This window comes from Agelaius tricolor, unplaced genomic scaffold (assembly GCF_023055355.1).
Source record: "Agelaius tricolor isolate 1412-34295 unplaced genomic scaffold, bAgeTri1.0.p SCAF_3, whole genome shotgun sequence".
In the NCBI taxonomy this organism is placed as follows: Eukaryota; Metazoa; Chordata; class Aves; order Passeriformes; family Icteridae; genus Agelaius; species Agelaius tricolor.
Window position 1 is genome coordinate 19882036 of NW_027269263.1, and position 23168 is coordinate 19905203.

General features: G+C 56.2%; 2 protein-coding genes across 4 annotated transcripts; both read right to left on the bottom strand.

Moving 5' to 3' along the window:
• Positions 1-159: 159 nt before the first annotated feature.
• SUN2 (Sad1 and UNC84 domain containing 2) lies at positions 160-11366 on the bottom strand. Its single transcript, XM_071422888.1, has 18 exons — positions 11243-11366; positions 10724-10880; positions 9955-10127; positions 9673-9807; positions 9387-9482; positions 9104-9197; positions 8857-8927; positions 8520-8647; positions 7957-8178; positions 7799-7876; positions 7669-7712; positions 6450-6615; positions 6138-6365; positions 4688-4772; positions 4485-4600; positions 4171-4338; positions 3661-3753; positions 160-3545 (listed from the first exon to the last, which is right to left on the bottom strand). Exons 2-18 carry the CDS (start codon positions 10849-10851, stop codon positions 3432-3434), a joined length of 2139 nt encoding a protein of 712 aa, XP_071278989.1. The 5' UTR covers positions 10852-10880; positions 11243-11366; the 3' UTR covers positions 160-3431.
• Positions 11367-11465: 99 nt separating this feature from the next.
• LOC139588031 (extracellular serine/threonine protein kinase FAM20C-like) lies at positions 11466-23091 on the bottom strand. Of its 3 annotated transcripts, XM_071422890.1 has the most exons (12): positions 22395-23091; positions 22037-22307; positions 18089-20136; positions 16448-16623; positions 16284-16362; positions 15712-15804; positions 15410-15525; positions 14935-15115; positions 14710-14819; positions 13959-14040; positions 13787-13846; positions 11466-13705 (listed from the first exon to the last, which is right to left on the bottom strand). In XM_071422890.1, exons 3-12 carry the CDS (start codon positions 18565-18567, stop codon positions 13471-13473), a joined length of 1611 nt encoding a protein of 536 aa, XP_071278991.1. In that variant the 5' UTR covers positions 18568-20136; positions 22037-22307; positions 22395-23091; the 3' UTR covers positions 11466-13470. The 3 variants fall into 3 exon arrangements, with proteins under 3 accessions (XP_071278991.1, XP_071278992.1, XP_071278990.1); XM_071422891.1 differs by lacking the exons at positions 16284-16362; positions 16448-16623; XM_071422889.1 differs by lacking the exons at positions 16284-16362; positions 16448-16623 and having other exon boundaries at positions 14935-15525.
• Between the last annotated feature and the right edge of the window lie 77 nt (positions 23092-23168).

Genomic DNA, 23168 nt, shown 5'->3' on the forward strand with positions numbered 1-23168 from the left:
TGATGACTTTGTTAATGGCCCTAGAGTTAGTACATCAGGCTGGAAAATAAGGATTTGCCATAAAACTGTGTAGAAGAAAAGTTCCAAGAACAGCTTTGTCTACTAGCTGTGCATCATTCCCAACAGCAGATTCAGTTACAAAACATCCAAACCACTATGGGCAGTTTTGATATAATTTATGTCTTGGTCTTTTTTTTTTTTCTTGCATAGGCATAAATTACAATCTGTTGATTAAAAAATAAAAGGAACAAAACAGTGCAGCATTTGCAACAGGCTACAGCATCAAACACAAACTCCTGTCTGTAACCATCTGTTTCTGCAGGACTAATTCATAACATGTGTGTAGGGCAAACTGAGAAGGAGGGAGAATAGAGGAGGGAAATGGAGTAAATAAGAGAACTCTGCTCCCACAGCTGTTCTGCATTTCTCCTGCCTCACCAGGCTCATCTTCAGCATCAGCTCTAGGATTAAACACCCCTGGGCAGAGAAGCACATGCTGAAGCAGCAGTTTTCTGTGCCCTCTTCTTTGGCAGCTCTGGGCAGTGCTGCAGAAATGCTGCAAGCTACAATCTCGAGAGCCGGTGGCTTCTGGCACTTGGCACAGGGGCTCAGGCTGCAGCCCAGCACTGATGCTGAATTTGGGGGCTGAAAACCCACATGGAGCCTCAGCATATGTTCCTGGGGATCCTCACACATATGGCATGGTGAGGCCTCTAAAACCAGCTAGAAAAGAGCATGAAGCCCCAGGAGGAGCTCTCAGTGGTGGCTCCAGAGAGTTTTACTTCGAACAGCAAAGATTTTCACGTCCAAAGGACAGGGCAAGCTTGCACTGTAAAGCCAAATGCTCCCTAACCCAGACACAGCAATTAACACCCACTGGAAGGAGCAGAGATCCCACTACAACTCCATTTTCAGGGGAAGAGGTCACCTTTCCTGCCTCTCATCAGCATGCCTGATTTACCACAAAATCATTTTTTTCTTGGGCAAAGACCTTGTCTGTTCTTGCAGTCCAAGCCAGAGACCAGGGATCCAGAAGGAACATAGGAAAAGGGGTTTTCCCAGGCTCATGGTTATAGCTTTTGCTCCAGGAGCCAGAGAAAGGTGAGAAAAGGGAGAGCTTCATCTCTGCTTTCTCTTTATGATTCAAATAAATACAGGAGCTGGTCTGCCAAGCCCAGAACAGGTCTAGGCATTCATAAAAGCACAGCTCCATGTGCTCAGTGCACTCATGGACAGGACTCCAAGGCAAACGGGCAGCTGTAGACAAGTTTAAAATAACTTTGGCTGTGCCTGCCAAGAATTAAGACTAAGCTCAATATAGGAGAGAATTTATAGTCCCTGTCTCTGGCTCCAGGTCAGCTTTCTCCCTGCAGCAGGGCCTCTCAGCTCTGCAAGAGGCTCCACAGGGTAATTTTAACCTGCTGGAGACAGGACTGTGCCCTCTGAGCTTGCTCCCCCTGCTTGGAGCAAGGAGACCCCTGCAGAAGGGATGTGCTGCCACCACCCTCACCCTCCCAGGCTGGGAGGGGGGGAGTCAAGGCTCAACAGCTCTGCCTGATGCCCATCAGGGGATGCTGAAAGGAGACACTTCTTCAGCCCCTCATCCTCCTCTATGCCTACAGTGCTTCAAGCAGAGACCACCAGAGTGGGAATCAATACATGGTGCTCTCACAGTGTCAGGGGAACGATGGTACCAGCACTGGACAGGGCTGAAACACTGACCATGAGCCCTTAAGGTTTTCTTTCAATGAAACACAACACAAACCTGGAGGCTGTTAACACCACCCAAGAACATAAGCCAAGCTGTGTGATGCAGGCCAGGACGTGGAGGGGCCAGATGGCCCTAGCACCCCTCAGCCTGGGGAAGGTCCCTGTGCATCCTTCCTGCAAACCCCTGCTGTGCCTCCACCCATCCCAACAGTACAGGCCCACTGCAGAGAGAACTCCCCCCTCCTGCTCCAGCCCAGTCCTCCCACAGCCAGGGCTCAGAGAACAGTGCAATGCCAGTAAGGAGAGGTAGGAGGAAAAGGGAGCCCTTCCAGGAGAAAGGAGGTCAGCCCGCACAGCCATCTGCCATCGAGGACCCGAGCGCTGAGGGAGCCCTGCAGGGGGAGGTGGCTCTGCATGCTGGCACCTGCAAGCCCCCCCAGGAGCCCTGCAGAGCCCTGGGGCAGCAGCTCCGCTTGCTGCCAACAGTCAAGTATACACAGATGCAGCCACGGGCAAGAGGCCACGGCCACATGTTGCAGTCTCAGAGCACATCCAGAGCAGGGAGGGCAGGAATGCCTCCAGCACCCCACCAGCAGCAGTGCACACGGGACCCCAGCTTCCAAGTCTAGCTACCAAGCCACCAACAACGTGAGGCCCATATTTTAAACAGCTCTGCTCATCTTATTCTAGCTTATCCTACTGTGTATGCTATTCTACTAAACAAAGCTCTAGCCCTCTCCACATCTAAGCCACTCATCCAAGTGGCACCATGTAACATTCTCTGGTTAAGTACAAATTGCATGGAAAAAGTATTTTTTCCCTTTGTTACTACAAACACCCCCCCCACAAAAAAAACAACCCCAACACCCCAACTGGAAAATAGCTCCCCTCCCCACCCCTCTTTAAAAAAAAATATCAGAACAAACCCCAAAGGAAAAGCAGGCAACAGGAATTTTCAATAGCATCACCAAGCTTAACACTGGGAAGGCAGCCAGCCAGGGAGGCCAACAGCTTCAGTAAGACCCAACTCAGCTACTGTCAGCAGGAGGGCTTGAGTGGATGGATGGCAGCACCAAGGTGGGCTCTGCCACCAATGTGTGCCACGCTCCTCTCCTCCCGCTGCCCCAAACCATTAGTTTTATGTTAATACTTCATTAATACTGTCTTATTTCCTCTCTGCCGGCCCAGCATTGGAGGGCTGGAGATCTTTACCCAAACCAACACCAAGGCAAGAGAAGTGACCCTGTGTAGAGGGGACTTGGTGGCCATAACCAGTGGCTCCCACCTACTGTGGCAGCACCAAGTCAGGCACCGTGGTCCCACACTCCCATCTCCTGCACCCAAGCCCACATGAAGCACATCACAAAATGACACACCCCTTTCCCAAGCCCTGGCCATGCTAGAAAGGAGTGGGACAACAGGGAAGAGGGGGCAGCGCAAACCTGATACAAAGTTAGCTTAAAAAGTTAAAATGTCCCATATGCACTGAAAACAAGCCAGGCTGCGCTAGGACCCACGTGGGATGCTCTTGCCTCACCACGCCTGTCCTTGGAAGAGTGAAAGCCTCACCCCTTCAACACCAGCTCTTCTCCTCCCCCCAGGGGAGCAGCTTCCAGGGGCGGCTGCTGGCACGTGCCAGGGTTTCTAGGTGCGAAGCAGTGAAGCAGCCACGTCCCCTCCTGCTGCCAGCCCGGCAGCATCCCCATCCCGCCGGGCCGGGGTCAGTGCGCCGGCTCCCCGTGCACGCGGAAGCGGTAGATGCACGTGTATTCGGGGTGGCCCCAGTTGCTCAGCACCCGCAGCTCCACCAGCTGGTATGTGCCCATGGAGTCACCCTTGGGGAGGAGGGAAAAGAAAAACCCGAGACCTTGAGGGCTCTCTGCGGCTCAGAGAGCCCAGAGGCCCCATTTTCTTCTTAGGGGTCAGGTGGTTCAGGGGCAAAGCATTTACCTCCAAGTAAAATGTTTGGATGGGGTCGCCATCATGGTTGTAGGTGAATTGTCCAAGGAGAAGGCCCTCCTCCTCTCTTTCTTCCTTTAAGCCCTATGGAAGGGCAGGGAGGTAGAAAGGGAGAACCAGGGGTCATCAGAGAGGGAGACCAGAGGTGATGCACACATCCAGGGCAGAAGAGGGAGAGGGAGACACAAGCGTGCTTGGCCCCTGCTCCTGCTCTTCAGGTCAAAATAGACAAATGGGAACAGGGACCAGTGGGGAAGGATGAAGGGGGCAAGACCAAAAGTTACACCTACTCAAGCCCCTTTGTCCCTGTGTCCCCCCCAAACTCTTTCTGAAACCCAGTGCTGCCCCTCTCCCCACCAGTATTGCTTCTTCCTCTTCTTCAGGATAAGACCAACCCCCCAGAGCAGCCCACAGCCAGGTATGGGGTTTGTTAGCCATCCCTTCCAGCACCCTCCCCCTGTGCTCCCCCCACCCCCCTCAGGTGTGGGTGAGGGCACTCACATAGACAGCAAAGTCCTTGGGGGCACTGGGGATGGTCCCCTGCGGTGAGAGGGCTTTCGGGATGTGCTCCAGCGTCACGGCTGTGGGGCGGATAATGCCGGAGAGGCGGATGACAGCAAAGCCCTCGGAGCCACGAAACGCCCAGCAGTTCCCAGGGTTGACGTCTGGCTACGAGCATGGAAGGGAGACGCCAGCAATGTTACCACCATCAGAGTCATTTTTCTCCCACCAGCCTGGCTGCTGGCTTGGAGCAACAGCAAGAGCCCAACAAAAGCCCCATGAGCAGCAGCCCAGCCCTCCCAGTTAGCACCCACCTGCAGGATGGCACGGGGGGACTGCGAGTGGTACCACAGGGGGATGCCAAACAAGCTCAGCAGTGCCGTCCGCATCTCGTAGGTCTCTGAGCAGCGAGTGTTGATGACACTGGCCCCTGGCATGAGGAGATGGCAGCAGGTGAGCTGCAGGACAGCCCCTCTGGTCACCTCCCCAGGACAGCTGGCTCATCCTGACCACCTACCTGCTGACTCGAGGGCATAGTCAACCATCCCCACACGGTCCTCGCTGTAGCGCTTCAGGGCCTGGCCCACGATGAGATGCACTTGCTGCAGTGGGAGCAGAGGGCACAGGAGGGTAACAAACTGGGGCAGGCATCCTGCCCCACACCCGCCTGCCCCTGCAGGGACAGAGGGTGCGAGGACCTTCCCGCAAAACAGCCACGGGACAGAACAGCCAGGGGATGAATCACCGTGGCAAAAATAAGAGGACGTGCATTTGGCTGGGAAGCCTCGTTAGAGGTTGCTAAAAATACCCCAGGGGAGAGGAGCTGTGCAGTGAAGGGGCAGCACCCAGGCACGCTGCACTCGCCTGTCCCCAGGAGGGGCTGGCCCAGAGGGAGGATATGTAGCACCAGACACAACCTGACAGACCACCCAGAATCATCTGCTCATCCCTCCTGCCCTGTCCCACAGGATTGATGGGAGCTCTCCCTGTCCAGAAAAGGAGGAGATGGCTGGAGCATCCATCTGGAGCCAAAGCCAGCCTAAGGAGCTAGGACCCTGCAGCACCACTTTGGGTCTAAACTTTATGGAGTGCATAAAGCTCACACATACTATGGGGATTGCTAATCCCAGCTTGATCCCTCCCCTCCACTACCTCCACAGGGAATTTCCAGCAACTCTTTCCAAAGCAAGCAGGCTCATTTTTTCCCCTTGGTGTCATTCTGCTGAAATGCTTTGCAGCAAACAACTCCGCAGCACTGCTGAAGAATGGGGATAAGCAAGATGCTCCACCCCGGAAGCCTTGATAGCACCTCTCCCACGTTCTGGGTGAAGGATGCGCGAGCAGAAGCTTGGATTTTAAGACAATAAGTGTGAATGCTGAGAACTGGTCAGAGAAGAAAGTCAGATAAACTTTCCCAGACATTCCTCTGGGAAGTTTTGAGAAAGTTCAGAGAAAGAATTAAAACAATCCTGCAGTTGGTGTTTTGAACTTGTTGTTAATTGTAAGATGTTTACAAGAAGGGTGCTGTTCCTAATTACCCAAGGGTGTGAGGGTTATTAACTAAGGACCAATCAGTCCTTAGTGAAGGACTCTCTATAAAAAGAATGTGTGGTTTCTAATAAACTTGGCTTTTGCCTTTTGAGAAGACACAGGAGTCGTGTCCCTTTATTCACCCATTCTCAATAGAACAGCGACAAGTAAGAGCCTTGCAGGGCTGCAGGTATCAGCACCTGTGAACCCTTCCAGAGCACAAAGCAAACACAAACTGAGAAGGGAGTGGCAGAGAAGGAGTTTCGAGGGTGCTCTTGCATCCTGTGAGCCCAGGATCAATATCCCAGCTGTGGGGGCTGTCCCAATGCCTCTGCCATCTTGCCAGGCACACATGCCAGCCCCCTGCACACATGAAGGGGGCACAATCCCCAACCCCGTGGTCACCTCATGTCCCTGGGGCTCAGGCCAGTACTCACCTCCTCCGTCACTCCTGCAGCCCCTCCTTGCCGCAGGGCCACTCCAATGCCAGCCTGAGCATCCTGTGCTGACAGTCTCCGGTCCTCCAAGACTTTTGCAAGGATCTTTTGCTCCAGAGCCCGGAGCTCTGCTTGCAAGTCTTCCCGCTGGAGGATGAAGGCAGCAGCACCATCCTGCTGGGACTGTGACAGGAACCTACTGATCCACACTGGGAACTGTGCTTCCACCTGGAACAGTGCAGACAGAGCTCAGCCTGGAGCAGGGACCCCTGCTTGCCTTTCTGCCAAACAGGCTGGGGACCGGGGACTCACATCTGACCGCACTGTCTTCAGCTGCTCCAGTATCCCCTTCACGTGCTTCCCCATCACCTCCTGGTCTGACTTGAGGCTTGCCAGCTCCCTCCTCAGCACTGCCACCTCCTGCTCCAGCTTGCCCACCTCCTGCTGGAAGGTCCCTTTCAGGCTCTCCTGCACCGAGCTGTGCCGAAAGAAAGGTAACAAAACCTTGTGCCAATAGCCCCAGTTTCCCCTCTGCAAACTGGGGGAAGAGGTTCATCCCACATCACCTATGCTCAACCCCATCTCCAGACCCAGTTTTAATCCCAGTGGCAGTGACCTCTTCTACTGCATCCCATGGGAAAGCATCCTCAGCTCACCCCTCAGGTGAAGGGCCACATTCACAGTGATGCAGAGCGACAGTGGCAAAGGTCATTGCTGCCATTGCTCTTGGGGCCCTGCTGCCAGCCACAGAATGGCAGGATGGGTCAGGCTGGAAAAGACCACAGTGGGTCATTTGGTCCAACCTCCCTGTTCTAGCAGGGTCATCCCAGAGCACATGGCACAGGACTGCAACCAGACAGTTCTGGACTATCTCCAGTGAGGGAGACTCCACAACCTCTCTGGGTAATCTGCTCCAGTGTGTGGTCATGGCACAGTAAAGAAGCTCTTCCTCATATTCAGGTGGAACTTCCTGTGCATCAGTTTCTGCCCATTGACTCTTATCCTATTGCTTGGCACACTGAGAAGAGCGTGGCTCCAGCCTCTTATCACTCTCCCTTCAGTCACTGACACTGATGAGGTCCCTTCTCAGTTGTCTCTTCTCAAGGCTGAACAGGCCCAGCTCCTTCAGCCTTTCCTCCTAAGAGAGATTCCCCAGTCCCTCCATCATCTCCATAGCTCTCTGCTGGACCCACTCCAGGAGCTCCATGGCTCCCTTGTACTACTGAGGAGCCCAGAACTGGACACAGCACTCCAGAGGTGGTCTCACTAGGGCTGGGTAAAGGGACAAGATCACCTCCCTCAACCTACTGACAATGCTCTTGTTAATGCACCGTAGGATACCACTGGCCATTTTGGCCAAAAGGGCACAGTGCTGGCTCCCACAGACCCCACTTATGTATCCTTCCTTCCTTTCCCCCCAAGACTACACCTCTTGATCTCTCCTTTGTCCCCAGCCAGGCCTGCAAATCCCTCCTAAGCCTGGCTGAGGGGAATTCACCCAGCTACCTGCCTGCCCTACAGCCAGTGTTACCTCTGCCACTCCGAGTTCAGCTCCAGCAAGCGCGCTTCCATCTCCTGCCAGGAAAAGGGAAGGGGTGAGACCTGTGACACCACTGCTGAGGGTGTCCTGTCCAGGTACCACCACACCCTCCTCTGCTTACCCGGGAAGCTTGTGCCATCTTGCCCAGGCGCCCGTCTAAATCCCTTTGCACCTGGGCCCGGAGCACATCCAGCTCGCCCTGAAGGATGGGGAACAGGGTGGAATATCAGAGCCTGGTCCTGCCCACGCCCATCTCCCTGCAGTGCCCATGTCACTCACCTGGAGCTGGTTGGCCATGTCAGAGCGGAGATGCTCCTTCAGCCCCGCATCCCGGCGGCTCACCAGCCCCTCCAGCAGCGCAAGGATGTCCCCTGGGGGGGGCTCGCCCCCTGCTGTCACTGCTGCCGCCCCATGACGCAGCTCCCACCGCGACAGCTCGGCCTCCAGTGCCTCAAAGCGCTTCTCCAGGGACTGGAAGCGAGCCAGGAGTCGGTGTCCCCCCTGCAGTGACAGAAACAGGGTGTGATGAAGCCCCCCAGGGAAGTGCCTGCTCCACAGGACCCCTGAGAAAGGGGACCCTGACCACCCATTCCCCAGAGTCAGTGGCATCTTATTCATCTGTTGCTTCCCAGGAGAAGGCAGATGGTCCCCCTGCTCCATCCCAGGGACACCCCAAGGGTGAGATGGCCACAAGCTGGGGGAGCCAGTGTGGAGCCATCATCTGCCCCATTCTCCACCATTCCTCACACCCTGGAAGCAATTGTTCAGCCATGGATCACACCGTCCCAGCTCTCCCTGCAAGGCACTCATCCCACCTGGACCACCATCGTGCCTTTGCTTACCTGGTCCAGCGTGGTCAGGTCCCCTGCCCCAGGAAGGTCAGAGGAGGAGGAAAGCTTTCCAGCTCCCCACCACGGGAAGGAAGGCAGGCTGAGTGTCGACAGCCCGTACGGGTAGAAGTACCAAGCTCCTGAGCACAGAAGGATGAGATGGTCAAAACCACAGGCTGGTAATGGGCCACAGTAGTGGACAGGGTGGACATGCAGAGGCTCAGCCATCAGCATCTCCAGGGACTACCAGGAGACACTGGTTCCAGGCCAGCCCATCCCCCAGCCACGGCAGTGGGATGCTCTGCACTGCCCCAGATCTCAGGGCAGCACATCAGGGGAGGTGGCTCACCGTAGGCGGCAGCAGCGAGGAGCAGGAGGAGCAGCAGCAGCAGCAGGGACCTCTTCAGACGTGGGTAGCGCCTGGAGCATGGAGAAAAGAGAGGTGCCTTAGGACTGCAGCCACCTTCCATCACCTTTGGATGGGAGCCAAGGGGAAAGCAAAGACACCCACCACCCTCAAGGTGCCTCCCCTTTCCAGGGTCCTGCAGGTTTTCCCCACACTTCCCCCATGCTAGTGTCCCCCCCAGCACACTCACCTGGAGAAGGGGACGCTGTCCAGGTGGGAAGCTGTGCCGGTGAGGCGGCGCCAGGCCCCTGCCAGCCCTGAGTACAGCCACCCCACAAACCGAACTGCCAGGAGAAAAAACAAGCCTCAGGAGGAGTCCTGACAGATGTCCCCTCCATGCCCAAGGGTGGCACCACAACGAGATAAAACCCCTCCACCCAAACAGGGGATAGCACACACAGCAGCTGGAGAGTAGAGATGCTGACTGGCAGGAACACTGCTGCGAGAAGTGCCCCTGTCAGCCCTCCACTCACCTGGGGAGGTGAACACCTGCCAGAGGAAGGAGCCCACCCGGGAGGCTGCAGTTCTCAGACCTGACCCGGAGCTACTCTGGCCTGAGTAATAGTGACCTGGAAAGGAAGCAGCAAGTCACCAATGCAGACAGCATCTCGGTGCATTGCCCACAGCAAAGGCTTTGCACTGGGGGTGGCATCTAGAGGGGATTGGCAGCACACTGGCTGTAGCCAGGCCCTGGGCTGGTCCCCCTGGGGATGCCTCCCCTGCATTCCTGCCACTACAGACAGACTAGTGCATCCCTACCAGCGTAGTCGTCTTCTGAGGAGTACCCAGATGAAGATGTGTAGGTGTCGTATGTCTTGCTCTCCAGCACCCCATTGATCTTACTGGACTCGGTGTCCCCTGTGCCTCTTCTCCTCCTGGTGGAGAGCTCTCCACCTGCCCCAAAACACAGAGTTCCAATGAGAAATCGCCCACCATCACTTCCACATGGGGAAACCCAGTCAGCCAGCCTGGGCAGTTGCCCCAACACTCTCCAGTGTCCAGGGAGGTCCCGAGCTGCCCTAGGAGAGCGGGAGGGCTCACCCCAGTACGTGCTGCTGTCCAGGTCATCATCCAGCATGGAGCTGCCCAGGGCAGCAAGGCCCCGGCTGCCCCCCAGGTAGGACTCGCTCATCATGGACTCGCTATAGTAGGAGGTTTGGGTGCTGGGGGCGGGAGAGAGGCGCTTTGTGCTACTCGATTTCCTCCTGATCGTCCTGCGGGAGGCGAGAACAGGCTCATCACACATGTGTTCTTACAAGGTGGGGGGGGGGGGGGGGGGGGGGGGGGGGGGGGTGGTGTCACAGTGCACTCATGGGGGGAAATGGGGAATTCACCCCAATCCCTCGACCAGCATCGCTTCCCTCCACACCGGATGGCGGCAGCTTTCGGAGGCTGCAGCCTGTGCTTCACAGAGGCCTCCCGCCCGTCCCGGGCATCGCTTCCGTTCGCACCGCTGCGGTTTTCCGGCCGGCACTCGCAGCGCACCTCCCTCCTCCCTCCCTCCTCCCTGTCGCCATCCAGCTGTGGCTGGGGCTGGCACCCGGCCACCCACGGCGGGCTCCCGTGCCGGGCCCGGGGACGCAGAGGAGCCTGCGCCGGGAGCGCGGGGCTTTGGCCGGAGCAGGGGCACGGCCAGTGCCACAGTGCCGAGGCGGCCATGCCGGAGCGCGCCGGGCTCACCGTCATGCTCCTTTCGCGAGCTATCCCCACAGCCCACGCAGGAAGGTGCCCGGTCCCTGGTGTGGGATGGAATGCCCCGCCCGTGTCAGATTTGGGCAGGGGGAAGCCCCCACTCGTGCCCCCCACTAACCTGCCGGTGGTCTCCTTGAAGGGGAGCTGTGTCCCACCCAGCAGAGATGTGCTGCTGCCGCTGGTCGTGGCATCATCGTCCCCGGGGTAATAGCGGCTGGTGACAAGGCGCTGGCTGCGGCGGGACATGGCGGCAGCAGGAGGGGAGCTCGGCTCACCTGGGGGTGGGGAGAGGGCGGGCGGGAGAGGGAAGTGTCAGTGGCAGGGTCCCCGGAGGGACGCACCCAGCGGGATCCCACTGGCGGGGACCCCGCCCCTGAGGCAGGGCTCCAGCCGCACACCGAACGCCGTCCCGAGCTGGCGGCCGTGGGGTGTCCCGGGATGGAGCCGCCCCCCGTACAGGCCGAAAAACCCCTTCGCCTCCTTTCCCGCCCGTGGAGCGGCTGCCTCCGGCCCCTCCGCGCCCCCGGCCCGACACATTACCCCCCGAGGCCCGGTACGGAGCCAGCCGGCCGGCCCGCAAGCCCCCGCCTTTGCCCCCGCCTTTGCCCCGGCCGCGCCGTCCCCCTCGCAAACGCACCGGCCCGTGCCGCGCAGCGGGGAACGATCCCCTCCGTCCTTCCCGGCCGCTCTCGCCGCCGCCGCCGCCGCTCCCTTTTGTTTTGCGGGGGAAGGCGGCACCCGCCTCCCGCCCTCCCCCCGGACACCCCCGCCGCCGCCCCGCCCCGCCCGCCGCCGCCGCGGAGAGGGGGGGCAGCCACCGCTCCCCCGGCCTCTGGGGACCTCTTCTTTATCATCATCTCTATTGCTATTTATTGTTATCACCGCCACAGGCATATTCTTTTAATTTCATTTATTTTCATCATTTTGTGGGGGCCGATGATGAGGGCCCAGCCGCACTCTGCTGCCCACGGGGACCTGGTTCCCAAACACCTCAGCCCTGGGGCTCCTCCGCCGTGCCCAGCACGGGCAGCAGCCAGCCCACGCTGCCAGCCAAGGGCGTGGGTGATGCCCGCCGAAAATGGGAGCTCGCAGGTGCAGGGCTGCACCCCAGCCCCGTTTGGGCTTTTCTGGGGTGGCTGGTTTGCTGGTCCCGGTGGGGGTGAGAAATCCCCCACCCCACGCACCACCCGTCCCGGCGACACGGCCGAACCTATCCCTGGGGCGTGGGCAGCCCCGCTCGACACCCGTGTGCCCACGCCGCCCCGACTGGGCGGGCGTGTTCTGCTGCTCCCCGGGCCGCAGACACCCCCGCTGCCGCCGCTCTTCCCCACGGGCGGCTGGGCAGCCTCGTCAGGGGCGTGCGAGCCAAACCGGGCTGCTCCCATGGGACCTTGAACGGACCTTGTGCAAACTCAGCCGGCTGGAAAAAACAGCCACCCGCCCCCCCCCCCCCCCCCCACACCTCGCGTTTCAAATCTGACGGCGCCTCGGAAAAAGATTTGCCTGGGGGAGCTCTGAGAGCCAGGGAAACTGGCCACCTGTGCGTGGACATGGATGTTCAGACTATTTCTGTGGGCAGGAATGGTCCCCCTGGGCTTGGATATGGAGCATAAAAGTATTTATAGAAAGAGTTAAAATACTACAAAGCTGGCAGAAGAGAAGTAACCTATTGCAAAACAGCCCTGAAACCTTTTCCTCTGTGTGCTGGGCTTTGGGGCACCAGCCAGGGCAGTAGCAGGAGGACGTGCTGTCAGCACTGGGGGGGGACACCGCAACAAACCCCGATTCAGCGTCCTCAGCCCCGTTGTGTAACGCAGACAGATCCTCTTTGTCTCCCCTTTCTTTTTTTTTCCCCTGCCTTTTGAGCCCATTTTTTGTTCCAGCCAAAATCTCTGCCTAGCTTTTCCAGCTCCATCTCCCACTGCGCCAGCTGCCCTTTTTCACCCCCTCTCGTGGCTTCCCATCCCTTTGCAAGTGTCTGGCTGGGACAGAGGACATCTCCCCACCCCAGTGGCACCTTTATCTCTGGCCATGCAGATGGCAATCCCGTGTCCCAACCTGGGTACGCTGGCAGTGGCTGTCACAATGGCACCTGCTCCAGCTGACGTAACCCTGCGTGGATTAACCCCCCTGGGAGGCTCAGGGGATAAGCTGGGTGCTGAGCCACCAGGCACTAAGTAGGGTGCACAGCCCCAGGTCAATCCATCCCCTCCTCAGGAGCCACATTTTTGGGTGTGAAGGGAGTCAGTGGCAGTTCCTGGGGGATTTGGGAAGATGTTCTCAGGGGAGTGGGGTTTGTCCTTGCTGCATCCCTGGTCTTGTGGAGGAGGTGGTGATGTCAGAGCCATGGGAGTTTTTGAGTGGGTGTGGGAAGACTGGGGCAAAGATAAGTGGTGTGTAGCTGGGAGCTTCTGCCTCATTTTCACCACAGCAGCAGTGGGGAGTGTCAGCTCCCTTTTTGGGGGTTACCAGGGCATCACTGTGCTGGGGGTGGGGCAGAAGGGGTGGGGCCAGCTGTTCCAGTTTGGCAGTTCTTGCTGGGGAAAGGCAGGAAAAATCCCGACCCTTTCCTAAAAGGCTTTGGAGGGCTGAAGTGACACGTCCAGGCATGCAAGGACAGGCCAGGGCTGGGAAAGCAGCCTTGGTGGGGAAGATCACTGCTCGTGTCTTCTCCACTAGGCCAACCTTTTTATTTAAATTCCCTGTCCCACCTATCCTTACAACCTGCTTTCCTGGTTCATCACGCCACCAGCTCCAGCACCACCAAAAGCTGAGGCTGCCCAGAATCAGAGCTGCACATCGATCCCCACATCACCCTCGGCAGCACCCCACAACAGCCCAATCCAGCACGGTACCCAGCCCCCCTCACACCCACGACCCCACATCATCCACCAGCACCTTTTCCTGGTGGGCTGCCCTGGCCAGGCAGTGTCCCACCGCCAGCAGCACCTTCCCCAGGCGCCGGTCCAGCGCCTGCAGGTGGGGCTCAGCCAGGACGGGGGCCAGCGGATCTGCGGCCAGCGCCTCCCGCAGCACGTCACTCAGCCGGTAGGGCTGGGTGGCCAGCAGCTGCAGCCGCAGGTAAGTCGACTTCTTGATGCTGCCAGAGATGAGGAGGGAGAGCTCTCAATAGGAGGAGCCTCTCCCCAGCAGCAGATCCGGGACAGGGGCAGCCCCTTACCTGCAGCATTGCTGGAGGGGGGCCAGGATGGACGGTTCATCGCGGGAGTGTGTGCCGAAGCTGGGCGGGGAGAGAAGCCCATAAGGATGTGTCAGGTTGGCATTTTGGCAAGACTGGAGGGTCTCCCCCCACCCCTTTGGTGTGATTGTTCCCCCCTACTCTCCAGCTTTACCCGCGACCATTGTCCAGGTGGAGCAGGAAAGTGTCATTCCCAAATTTCTCAAAGGTCTCATAGTGGTGCCGGTCCATGTTTCCTGTGGCGGGCCAACAAATTTGGCATCAGGTTGTGGGCTGGAAGATGGGAGCAAAGACACGGAGCACTCTTCTGGTGAGACTGAAACCCAGAGCCCGGGGAAAAGGGTTGGAGGCACCTCTAACTTGTCCATCTGGTGGCCATGGCCATGCAGGGGAACTGAGCAGAGACCCCACAGCCTCCCCTTCTCATCCCAGCAGCCCCACAGAGGGACAACAGTGGCAAATGGAGCAGAAGTAATGGCAAAGGCATGGTTGGGTGGTCAGGAATGAGGAGATGGGAAACTCTCCCTGTCAGATGCTGGTGAGGGGACAGCGCAGGGAGGAAGAAGTGGCCCAGGGACAGGAGAGGCAGCAAGAGCCCTGGACAGCACCATCTCCACCTCTGGCTCTCCAGGGGCTGCATGTGAGAGCATGCTGGAAGGTGCTTCTCATGTCCAGGGTATTCAGCTGGGATCTCCCTGGAATCTCTTGACTTTCAGCTTCTGCCTGGGAAATGCCCTAGTGGCACAGCCCTGTGCTCTCATTGTAAGACTGCGGCTCACTGCAGCCTGAACAACAGTTTGGCCAACAAATCTCGCAGGGCACGGTACCACGGGACACGGAGCCATTTGGGCCTCTAGGTCCTGAGGGACCTCCAGAGCCCTCAGCAGAGGCACGGAGGGGCTCACCCATGAGGAAATCGAGGATTGCCATGTCGATGAGGTCGAGGAGGCGATGGCCCCTGTCATAGGGCGGCGTCTCTCGCACCTGAGCGCAGTAGTTGGGGTTCAGCTCCCACCTGGTGGCAGAGGCCAGGGAGACCAATGGGGCCATGAGGGCGGCTGTGGATAAGCCCACTCCCATCCCATGGCTCTGCTGGCCCATGTCCCCACGCCCCCCATGCCCCATCTCACTCAGCCTTCTTGCTCTTGTGGTAGGAGCGGCGCCAGGGGCTGCGCCAGGAGTGGCGCTTGGCCAGGGTCTTGTCGGGGAGCAGGGCAGCCATGGAGCCCTCCAGCCGGTCGGGTTTGCCACAGAGGGCGTGCTCCGTGGAGCAGTAGTAGGAGCACTCCCCGTAGAAGCAGACGTTTCCCGCTGGCCAGGAGACAAAACAAAGGTTGACAAAGAGCAGGAAGGCACCCCTGGGCAGAGCGGTCCAGCAAACAGCCAGGGAAGGATGCTCCATGCACTCTGGCCATGTGCCACCAGCAAAGCAATGGCAAGGGAGGCTGTGAGGAGCCTGCCTGTGGCAGGGCACCCATGGGAGCTGGAACAGTCCCCAGTAGGATAGTTTGTCTGACTGCGGAGGAAGCCAGGGCAGCAGCAGCCAGCACCAGGTGAGCTCCATCCAGGTGGCCACAGGAGAGGACAGAGAGCATGAAAGCTCACCTGGGGAGATGAAGAAAGTCTTGGCCAGTTTCTTGTCTGTGGTGATATCCCGAATTTCCTTTGTTATGTTGACCAAACGGCCAGAAACTGGGGGGATTCGCCGGAAATCCAGGATCCTGAAACATAGAACTTGGAACTATTTCTTACTGACCTCAGCTGGTTTAATAGCAGCGAGTTATTAAAACTGACAGGAGACACAGGTATCCCTCACAACCGAGGAGTGAGAGGTGGGAGGAAGGAGGAGTTTCTCTGGTGCTTTGCCAGTATGGGAGGGCAGGCTTGGATGCAAAGCTTATGCTCACCTGTCCAGGTGGAAGGCTGCAATCTCTGCATTGTGCCGCTCAAAGTCTGAGAAGTAGAAGAAATCAATGGGGGTCTCCTGGTCCCGGGTCTGCCTGGAGAGACAGGGGGACAGCGGGGGCAATCATCATGGGTGGGGTCACTCCAAGCATGGGATTAGTTCCAAACCACCTTGTGTTTCCTTGTGACACTGGAGACACAGCCAAACCCAGTCTCCTCCAGTCACTTCCTGATGGGTGGGTGGCTCCAAGCCCCCTATCCAGGCTCCCAGCTCAAGGGGTGGGGAAGCCCTCATGGACTGGAGGCTCCTGGATGGTTCTCATGGACCACCTTCTTTCCACCACTGGAGGTCACTACCCCATCACAAGCTGCATCCAGTTTGCAGCAAGCTCTGCCAGGGAAGGCAAGGGAAACGGGCCCATTCTGCTCGCCTCAGTTTTGGGACAGAGGAGCTGAACCGAGGCAGCACATGAAGCATTTCTCCATTTCTCCCTCCACGGTCCCTTCTGACCACTTCTTGCTACCTAACGGGATCGTGTGGGTGAGGTATAGGGTTGTCCCAGGCTCTACTCACTTCATGGGCTTGAAGAGGGCCTGCCCATAGTTTGGGAACGTCATGATGAGCTTGAGCTGGGTCCCACCGGACTTCTGGACTGAAAGGAGGCACACGGGGATGAGGGAGGCGGGAAGCAGGCAGAGGGACAGGGTGCGGGCAGGGGTGGGGCAGGGAGGTGGTACCCGAGCTGACGATCCTTTGCGTGGCCAGATCCCGGAGCAGCGTGGGCAGCAAGGGGTCCCGGCGGGGGTACAGCTCATAGCGGTTGATGCCGATGTGGAATTTGAGCCACGTGGGGTAGGTGTCATAGGCTGTCTTCCCTGTCGGGAGGAGCGCCTCGGCTTTACTGCTGCTGACCCTGCAGCCCGACAGCCACCACCAGCCCAACAACAATGACAGCTTTTAGTTGGGGCAGGATGGCTCCCATGTCCCCGGGCCCTTCCTGGGAGCCAGTGCATGGAGGGTGAGGTGGGGAGAAAGGCCAGAGCAAGGCCTGGATTTGTTCCAGGTTTCATGGTGGCAGAACTCCCTGCCCCATATGGCCTTCATGGGGCTCTTGGCATCTGGTAGATCCCACCCAAAGTTGGTGGCCAGCAAGACCCACCAGCATGGCTGGATTGGACACAGTGTCTTCCTTCCATCCCCTATGGAAAATCCCTGGGTTGATCCTGTTTCCCTCATCCATGCATTTATTTCCCCAGTGGAACTGATCATCTCATTGTTTTTCCCTAAGGGATTGGCTCCCAGGAGTACAGTCTGCTACACTCCTCCATGTGCTTCCTGGGGACACACGTGTGTACACTGAACAAGGGTGGAGAAGCATGGGCTTCCCAGCCATCCCCAGCACTGACCTGAACTCCCATCCTCAACAGCCCATTCCCCTTGGGTGGGTTTCCCCAGGGAGATAAGTTTGGGTTAGCACTATCCCTGCCTGTGTGCATCCTGGAAATTTGCAGTTTGCTGGCATTCAAGGGAGCCCCAGGGGTTGTCTGCCCCACCTCTGTGCTAGCACACACTGGCACTCCAATGGGACAGTTAGCCCAAGGCATCTGCTACCCAAATCCATGTCTCTCTCTAGGGAAACACAGACTGTGCACTGATTTCATCAAACCAGACCCAAGGTGGTCCTCAGAGATAAGGCAAATGCCCATTTGTGGAAACCAGCTCTTAAGCCAGGTTTTATTCTCTCCCAGTTCTGGCAGGCGCCACTTTTGGAAGGTGTACTTTCTGTAAGGAAGCTGCTATGTGTTACAATGCTAAAGCTTTTAATATCTTCCCTTCTAATTAGAGGTTAGTAGTCCAAAGATAAAAATAGACAGCTGTCAGCAGTGAGCTCACCATACGGCCGAGCCTAACAAGGTCAGGCAATATCCTGCAAAATGCAGGACAGGAATGGTCTCGTGGTTAGAGGTAACCTAAATTGCAAGCTTTGCATCTCCAACATCCCAAGAGAGGGGGATAAAACTGGTAAGAAATCTGGAGTGGGGACTTCCTCGTATACAGAGTGAGATACTAAGGACTAGTCTGCATTGGGGAAGGGAAGGAGCTGAGGAGATCACCAAATAGATATCCGTAATACAATGAATAATTCAAGAGTCTCCTTCAGCTTTGCTGCATGCTACAAGCTTATGGGTAGCAGCCCAACAATTCAGGGCTAGGAGAAGATTTGAGATATGAGAAGAGCATGCTCAGTAAGGGGGGCCCCTCCAGGGTAGGATGTTGATCTACAGAAGGAAACTACTTTGGTAGTTTGGTCCCTGCTGCTTGTTCCCTGAAACCCACATATCCCCCAAATGCAAGATAGGGCTGAGTTTGCTCCTCACCATTCGTCACTCCCGCTGCTGTGCAGGCTGAACTTCTCCATGGGGTTGACGACAAACAGCTTGTCTTTCTCAGTCACCTCTGGGACTGGGGTGTTGTAAAGAGGATGCTCGAAGAGTGCTGCCAGCTTTGATCCCTTGGTCCACCCTGCATTCGCCTCTTCATGCTGCTGTTGGACCCCTGGCTCTCCAGCCCTTACGTGCAGCCCCACTCTCTCTGGCCGGGAACTTTTCTCCAAGGAGCCGTTGCTTCCACTGAAATCCTGAAGGATACGCAGGCTCAGCTTTTTGAGGCCAGCCGGCATGGGGCTGCCTGACGGGACACCCACAGCTTTTGATGCTTTAGTATTGCAGCCACAGGACCTGTGGGTTGTGGGGAGAGCAAAATCCACCATCAGGTGCACGAGAAGGGCCAAGAACAGAAGAAAGAGAAAGCTGATTTTAAGTTTCCTCTGGAGAAACATTTGCAGCCGCCACCGCATCCTTCCACACAAAACACTCAGCAAGGATGGACACAAACACAAGGTTAAAAATGCTGGTGTGGCTGCAGCCTCTGTGCAAAAATAGGAGAGAGGTTTCCTGGATTCAGAGCATCCCAGCAAAAGACCAACTGGTGCACGGGCAGAGTGGCAGGAAAGATATGTCACCACGGCACCTCACAGTGTGACACCACCAGGATGGGACAGGAGGTTGTGGCAGGGTTTATCAGAGCTGATAAGGGTCAAGCTGGCACTGCCAAGGTTAGAGTGAACGGGACAAGTTCCAAATCAATAGCTGCAATGCTGGCTCAGGGACAGCAATGGCTGCAGATGACTCCCCACTGTCCTGTCTTTCTGTGCTGTCACCTGCACAGGGCTGCAGAACATTTCTTTGAATACAGGGCATTAAAATGGTTCTGCCCCTCTGCAGCTCACACCCTGCCAAGCACTATGTAGTCCCATTCTCTATGTTCATCATAGCTGCACTCTCAGGATCCAGAATTTTTTTCCCACTGCTTGGCCGTATCAATTTTATCATCCTCCCTCATCCATTGAAAATCAGTTGCACTCAAGCCCCCTTTCAAAACTCACTCAAACTGGATAAATGAAGGGGATGTGAGTATCAACATTGCTGCAAGGGGAAATGCTGGACTGGCAGTGTAAGGAAGGGCTACCAGGTGAGTTTCAGGAGCAAGGATGTTCCCAGGGCCTCTAAAGCAGGTAGGGGAGGCAGGCAAGCAGGAGTGGGGACACTGCCTTGGGCATTGGCACAGAGGAGCGGTGGGACCCACCAAGTGCTGGGGAGATCTGGCAGCTTGTGGAAGGGAAGAGCATTTCTTTTTACAAGAAATTCACTTTTGCAGAGCCACCCAGGGACACAGAGCTGGGATGCGTGCACAAAAATGGTTCATGACTTTGATAAGGGACAGACAAGCACAGGACCACCTGCAATAAGTCTGGGGGCTGTGCTACAGTCTGGCACGATGTTTATTTTCTCTTTGCTCTTGCAAAGGATGCAGAAGGCATGTGAAATCCCGTACATCATGTAATTCTTCCTTGTCGCGAGATGGACCAGCAGCCAGCTTGGAAATGCTCACTCCCAGCCAGGGAGGGTACGATGATCAGGGGGCTATTCTGGAGACCCCCTCCTCTGCTGCCATGCCAGCGCTACCCTCTCCGCACGGTGCTGTGCCGGCCCCTTCCCTGCGTGTCCCGGTCCCCTCCCAGGCGGCGCGCTGGGAACGCGCTGTCCCCGGTGTTCCTGGCTCGCGTGTCCCACGGCGCGACAGTTGCCTGGAAACCGCCTCCGGCTGACACCATCGCCGCCCCAGATTCAGCCAGCCCCGCGTTCCCCAGCCTTCTGCTGGCAAGATGGCCGAGGAGAGCCGGGGCAAGCGAGGAGGAGGAGAGCTTTCCAGCCCGGCTGGCGAGCTCGAAGCCCCGCAGAAGGAGCTGGTGGAGGGGAGCAGATGGCTTCCCTGCGTGGAGGAACACAGCGTCTTGCTCCGGGAAGTTTGCTGAATTCAGTCCGGACACACGTTTCAGACAGAAGGCCCCTAGGAGGGGCTGTAGCTGGAACACGGGATCATTAGGTCATGGCTCAGAAAAACGGCAACCAACCAACCAAAACACCAACTCCCTGTACTAACTGATCGCATCAAAGGAGCTGGGCTCGACTCCCAGAGCAGGGCCACAGGTTTCATTAATCCAGAGCCAGCCCTGAAGAGAAGCAGACCTCCTCATTCCAGTGCCCCAAACCAGCTCCAAACTAGGCTGGAGGGGACAGAAAAATCCTTCTCATGTCCTGGAGTCAGATGAGCATAGGGATCCTATGGGCTGAAGCCACCCTACTGACTGTTAGTCCCATTCCCAGATAATGAAACTTGCAATCCTGCCTCCTCACCCTGATTTAGCATCCCATTGCAAAGCAAAGGCAGGGGGCTTAGGTGAGACATTTGCCACCCTTAGCACTTGAATGCTGGCATTAAATATTAACCAAAAGATTTTTCAGCGAGTCAGACGTGAGCCTGCAGCAACAGAGAAGGGCTGGAGACCTTCAAAGTCTGCCCTGATCACCTGACTTGTTGCCATGACATCATCATAGAGACAGGGCTGAATTTGCACCTCTTTCTTCTCATCTCCCCCCTCCAGTTCTTCCTCCATCTTCCCAGCAGGTTCAAGTCACCCTTGGGGCGGAGGAGGAGCCCTACATCCGAGGACATTTTCACTGCTGGCTCCAAATCAGGACTCATCGGCAGCTGATAATGATGTTCCCGTCTCCCCTCAGCAGGGAGGGATGAAGTCATGAGGCACAGCCTCTGAGCCGCTATCGCAGCTTTAGGGGACGGGTGGATAGAAAGTGTCATTTTGGCTGCCACCCATCCATCACCCTGCGTTTTTCATCTCATTTTCTACATCTGACTCAGCCTGATGCTTTGACAGGAAATGGCAGCAATATGCAGGGGGGCAAGAAATGAGAGGGAAACAATAGCAAGCAAACTGTTGCCAATTTTCCCAGCTTTCCACTGAAAATCCATAAGGAAAAAATCCTCCAGCAACTGAGAGCAGTTTTATAGTAAAAAGTAGAGAGGCCTTAGAGGCTCCAAAGCCTCATAGAATCATAGTTTGGGTTGGAAGGGACCTTTAGAGGTCACCCAGTCCAAAGTCCTTGCAATGACCAGGGGCACCTTGAACTAGATGGTATTGCTCAGAGCCTCATCCAACCTATCCCTGAATGCTTCCAGGAGTTGGGCACCCATCACCTCTCTAGGCAACCTGTTCCAGTGTTTCATCACCCCCATTCTAAAAGACTTCTTCCCTTCCCTATATCCAATCTAGAACAAGCCTCTTTTAGTTTACAACCTCTAACCCTTGTTCTATCACAACAGGCCCTGCCAAAAAGTCCCTCTCCAGCTCTCCTGTTGACATCCTTTAGGTCCTGGTATAAGGGCTCTCCAGAGCCTTCTCCAGGCTGAACAACTCCAACCCTCTCAGCCTGTCTTCATCACAAAGGTTTTTCAGCCCTCTGATCATCTTCGTGGCCTCCTTTGGACTGGATCCAGCAGGTTCATCAGCCATAGAGGGGTCTCTTGTGGGAAAACACAGGACAAGGTTCCACCTCTCATCCATAAACCTTACTCCTGTGAAAATTACAGGTATGCCCAAAGATGTTCCAGCTCCACAACAAAAGGAGGGTGAAAGTCTTTTTTCTAACACGCAGGGGCCAGCAAAGCATGGCTCAACGTGCAACAGGCAGGACAATGGATCTGACTGAACACTTGCCTCAGGGCTGGGGCTCTGACACACAGCCACATTTTGGGAGGCTGAGGCTTGTGCTTTCAGGTACAATGCCAATGACAAGAATGCAAATCAGCTAACAAGGGTTTGCCTCAAGGTGACTTCCTGTAGGAAAGCTGTTACCCTTATGAATAAAAATAGCCTGCCACTCTCCTGTGAGCCACCTTGCACTTACCTGGTGAGAATGGCAGTGTGGGAGCTGACTTGCTGCACATTCACACCTAGCTCACCTCAATCTGTTTGCACACTCGGGCTTTGAGAAGGCTGGGGAGCATTTACCCTTCCCTTGTTGCCAATGCAGGTCACGGAGACATCAGCTTTGATCAGCTGGTGGCCAAGAAGATAAACAGGCAGCAAGTCCAAGAGACTGTGTGCTGATGTCAGCAGCTCCCTGTGGTCATCTGCAGGTCACCACGACCCTGCAGAGATGCCCATGACCAGTGTGCCTGTGCATATGCACAGAGCAGTTAATTATTCATTAGCGTGAAAGAGGCACAATTAAAGTGACCGTGGTACGGCTGAAGAGACTTTACCTGTTGATCTGGATTTAGAAGAGACAGAAAGTTGCAGAAGAGGAAATAATCTTTTCCACCTGCCAGCTGTAGAAAGTGTTGTCAATAGCACTATCTTCACATAAAAGCAGCCAACTGGAGAGACACAGAGCAACTGCACGATGAGACAGCTCAGAGGATTTCACACAGCACAGCAATCCTGATCATGGGGCAGGAATCATGGTACCAACCTACCCTGGCCCAGCCAAGCACAGATGGTCCAAATTTGAAATAATTCTTAGTTGTCTTCATATTACTCCAGTTCCTGGCTCCCTGACACAATGAAATTGAGAAAGGACATCTCCAGCATAACACTTGAGGTTCAGAAAAAAGAACAAAAGGAATTGTAAGACCAGGTTGATCAACCACAGGCATTAATGCAGAAAGATCCTTCAGACTTAACTATGGACTAGAGATGTCAGCTTGCAACATTCTGAGGGGAAATCTGAAAATTAAGGAAGGTACAAATATGAGACTCCAAAAGTCAGAGTTGAGGCAGCAGACACAGTTACATTCCCTTGCTGCTACTGCTTAGACAGCTGCCTGTCAAACAGGACAGAGGGACATGGCCAGCAGCACCACGGGCCCGGCAACCCTCCTCACCATGGTGGCTTGCACTGGTAAAAGGAACTGAACAGGGAGGATGAGAATCACACAGGAAACCAGCAGGATGGAACTCTGTCACTGGCCTCTGCCTGTGCTACACCATGGCTTACTCATTTCCATGTTTCTTGAACTACTTTGCCAACATAAACG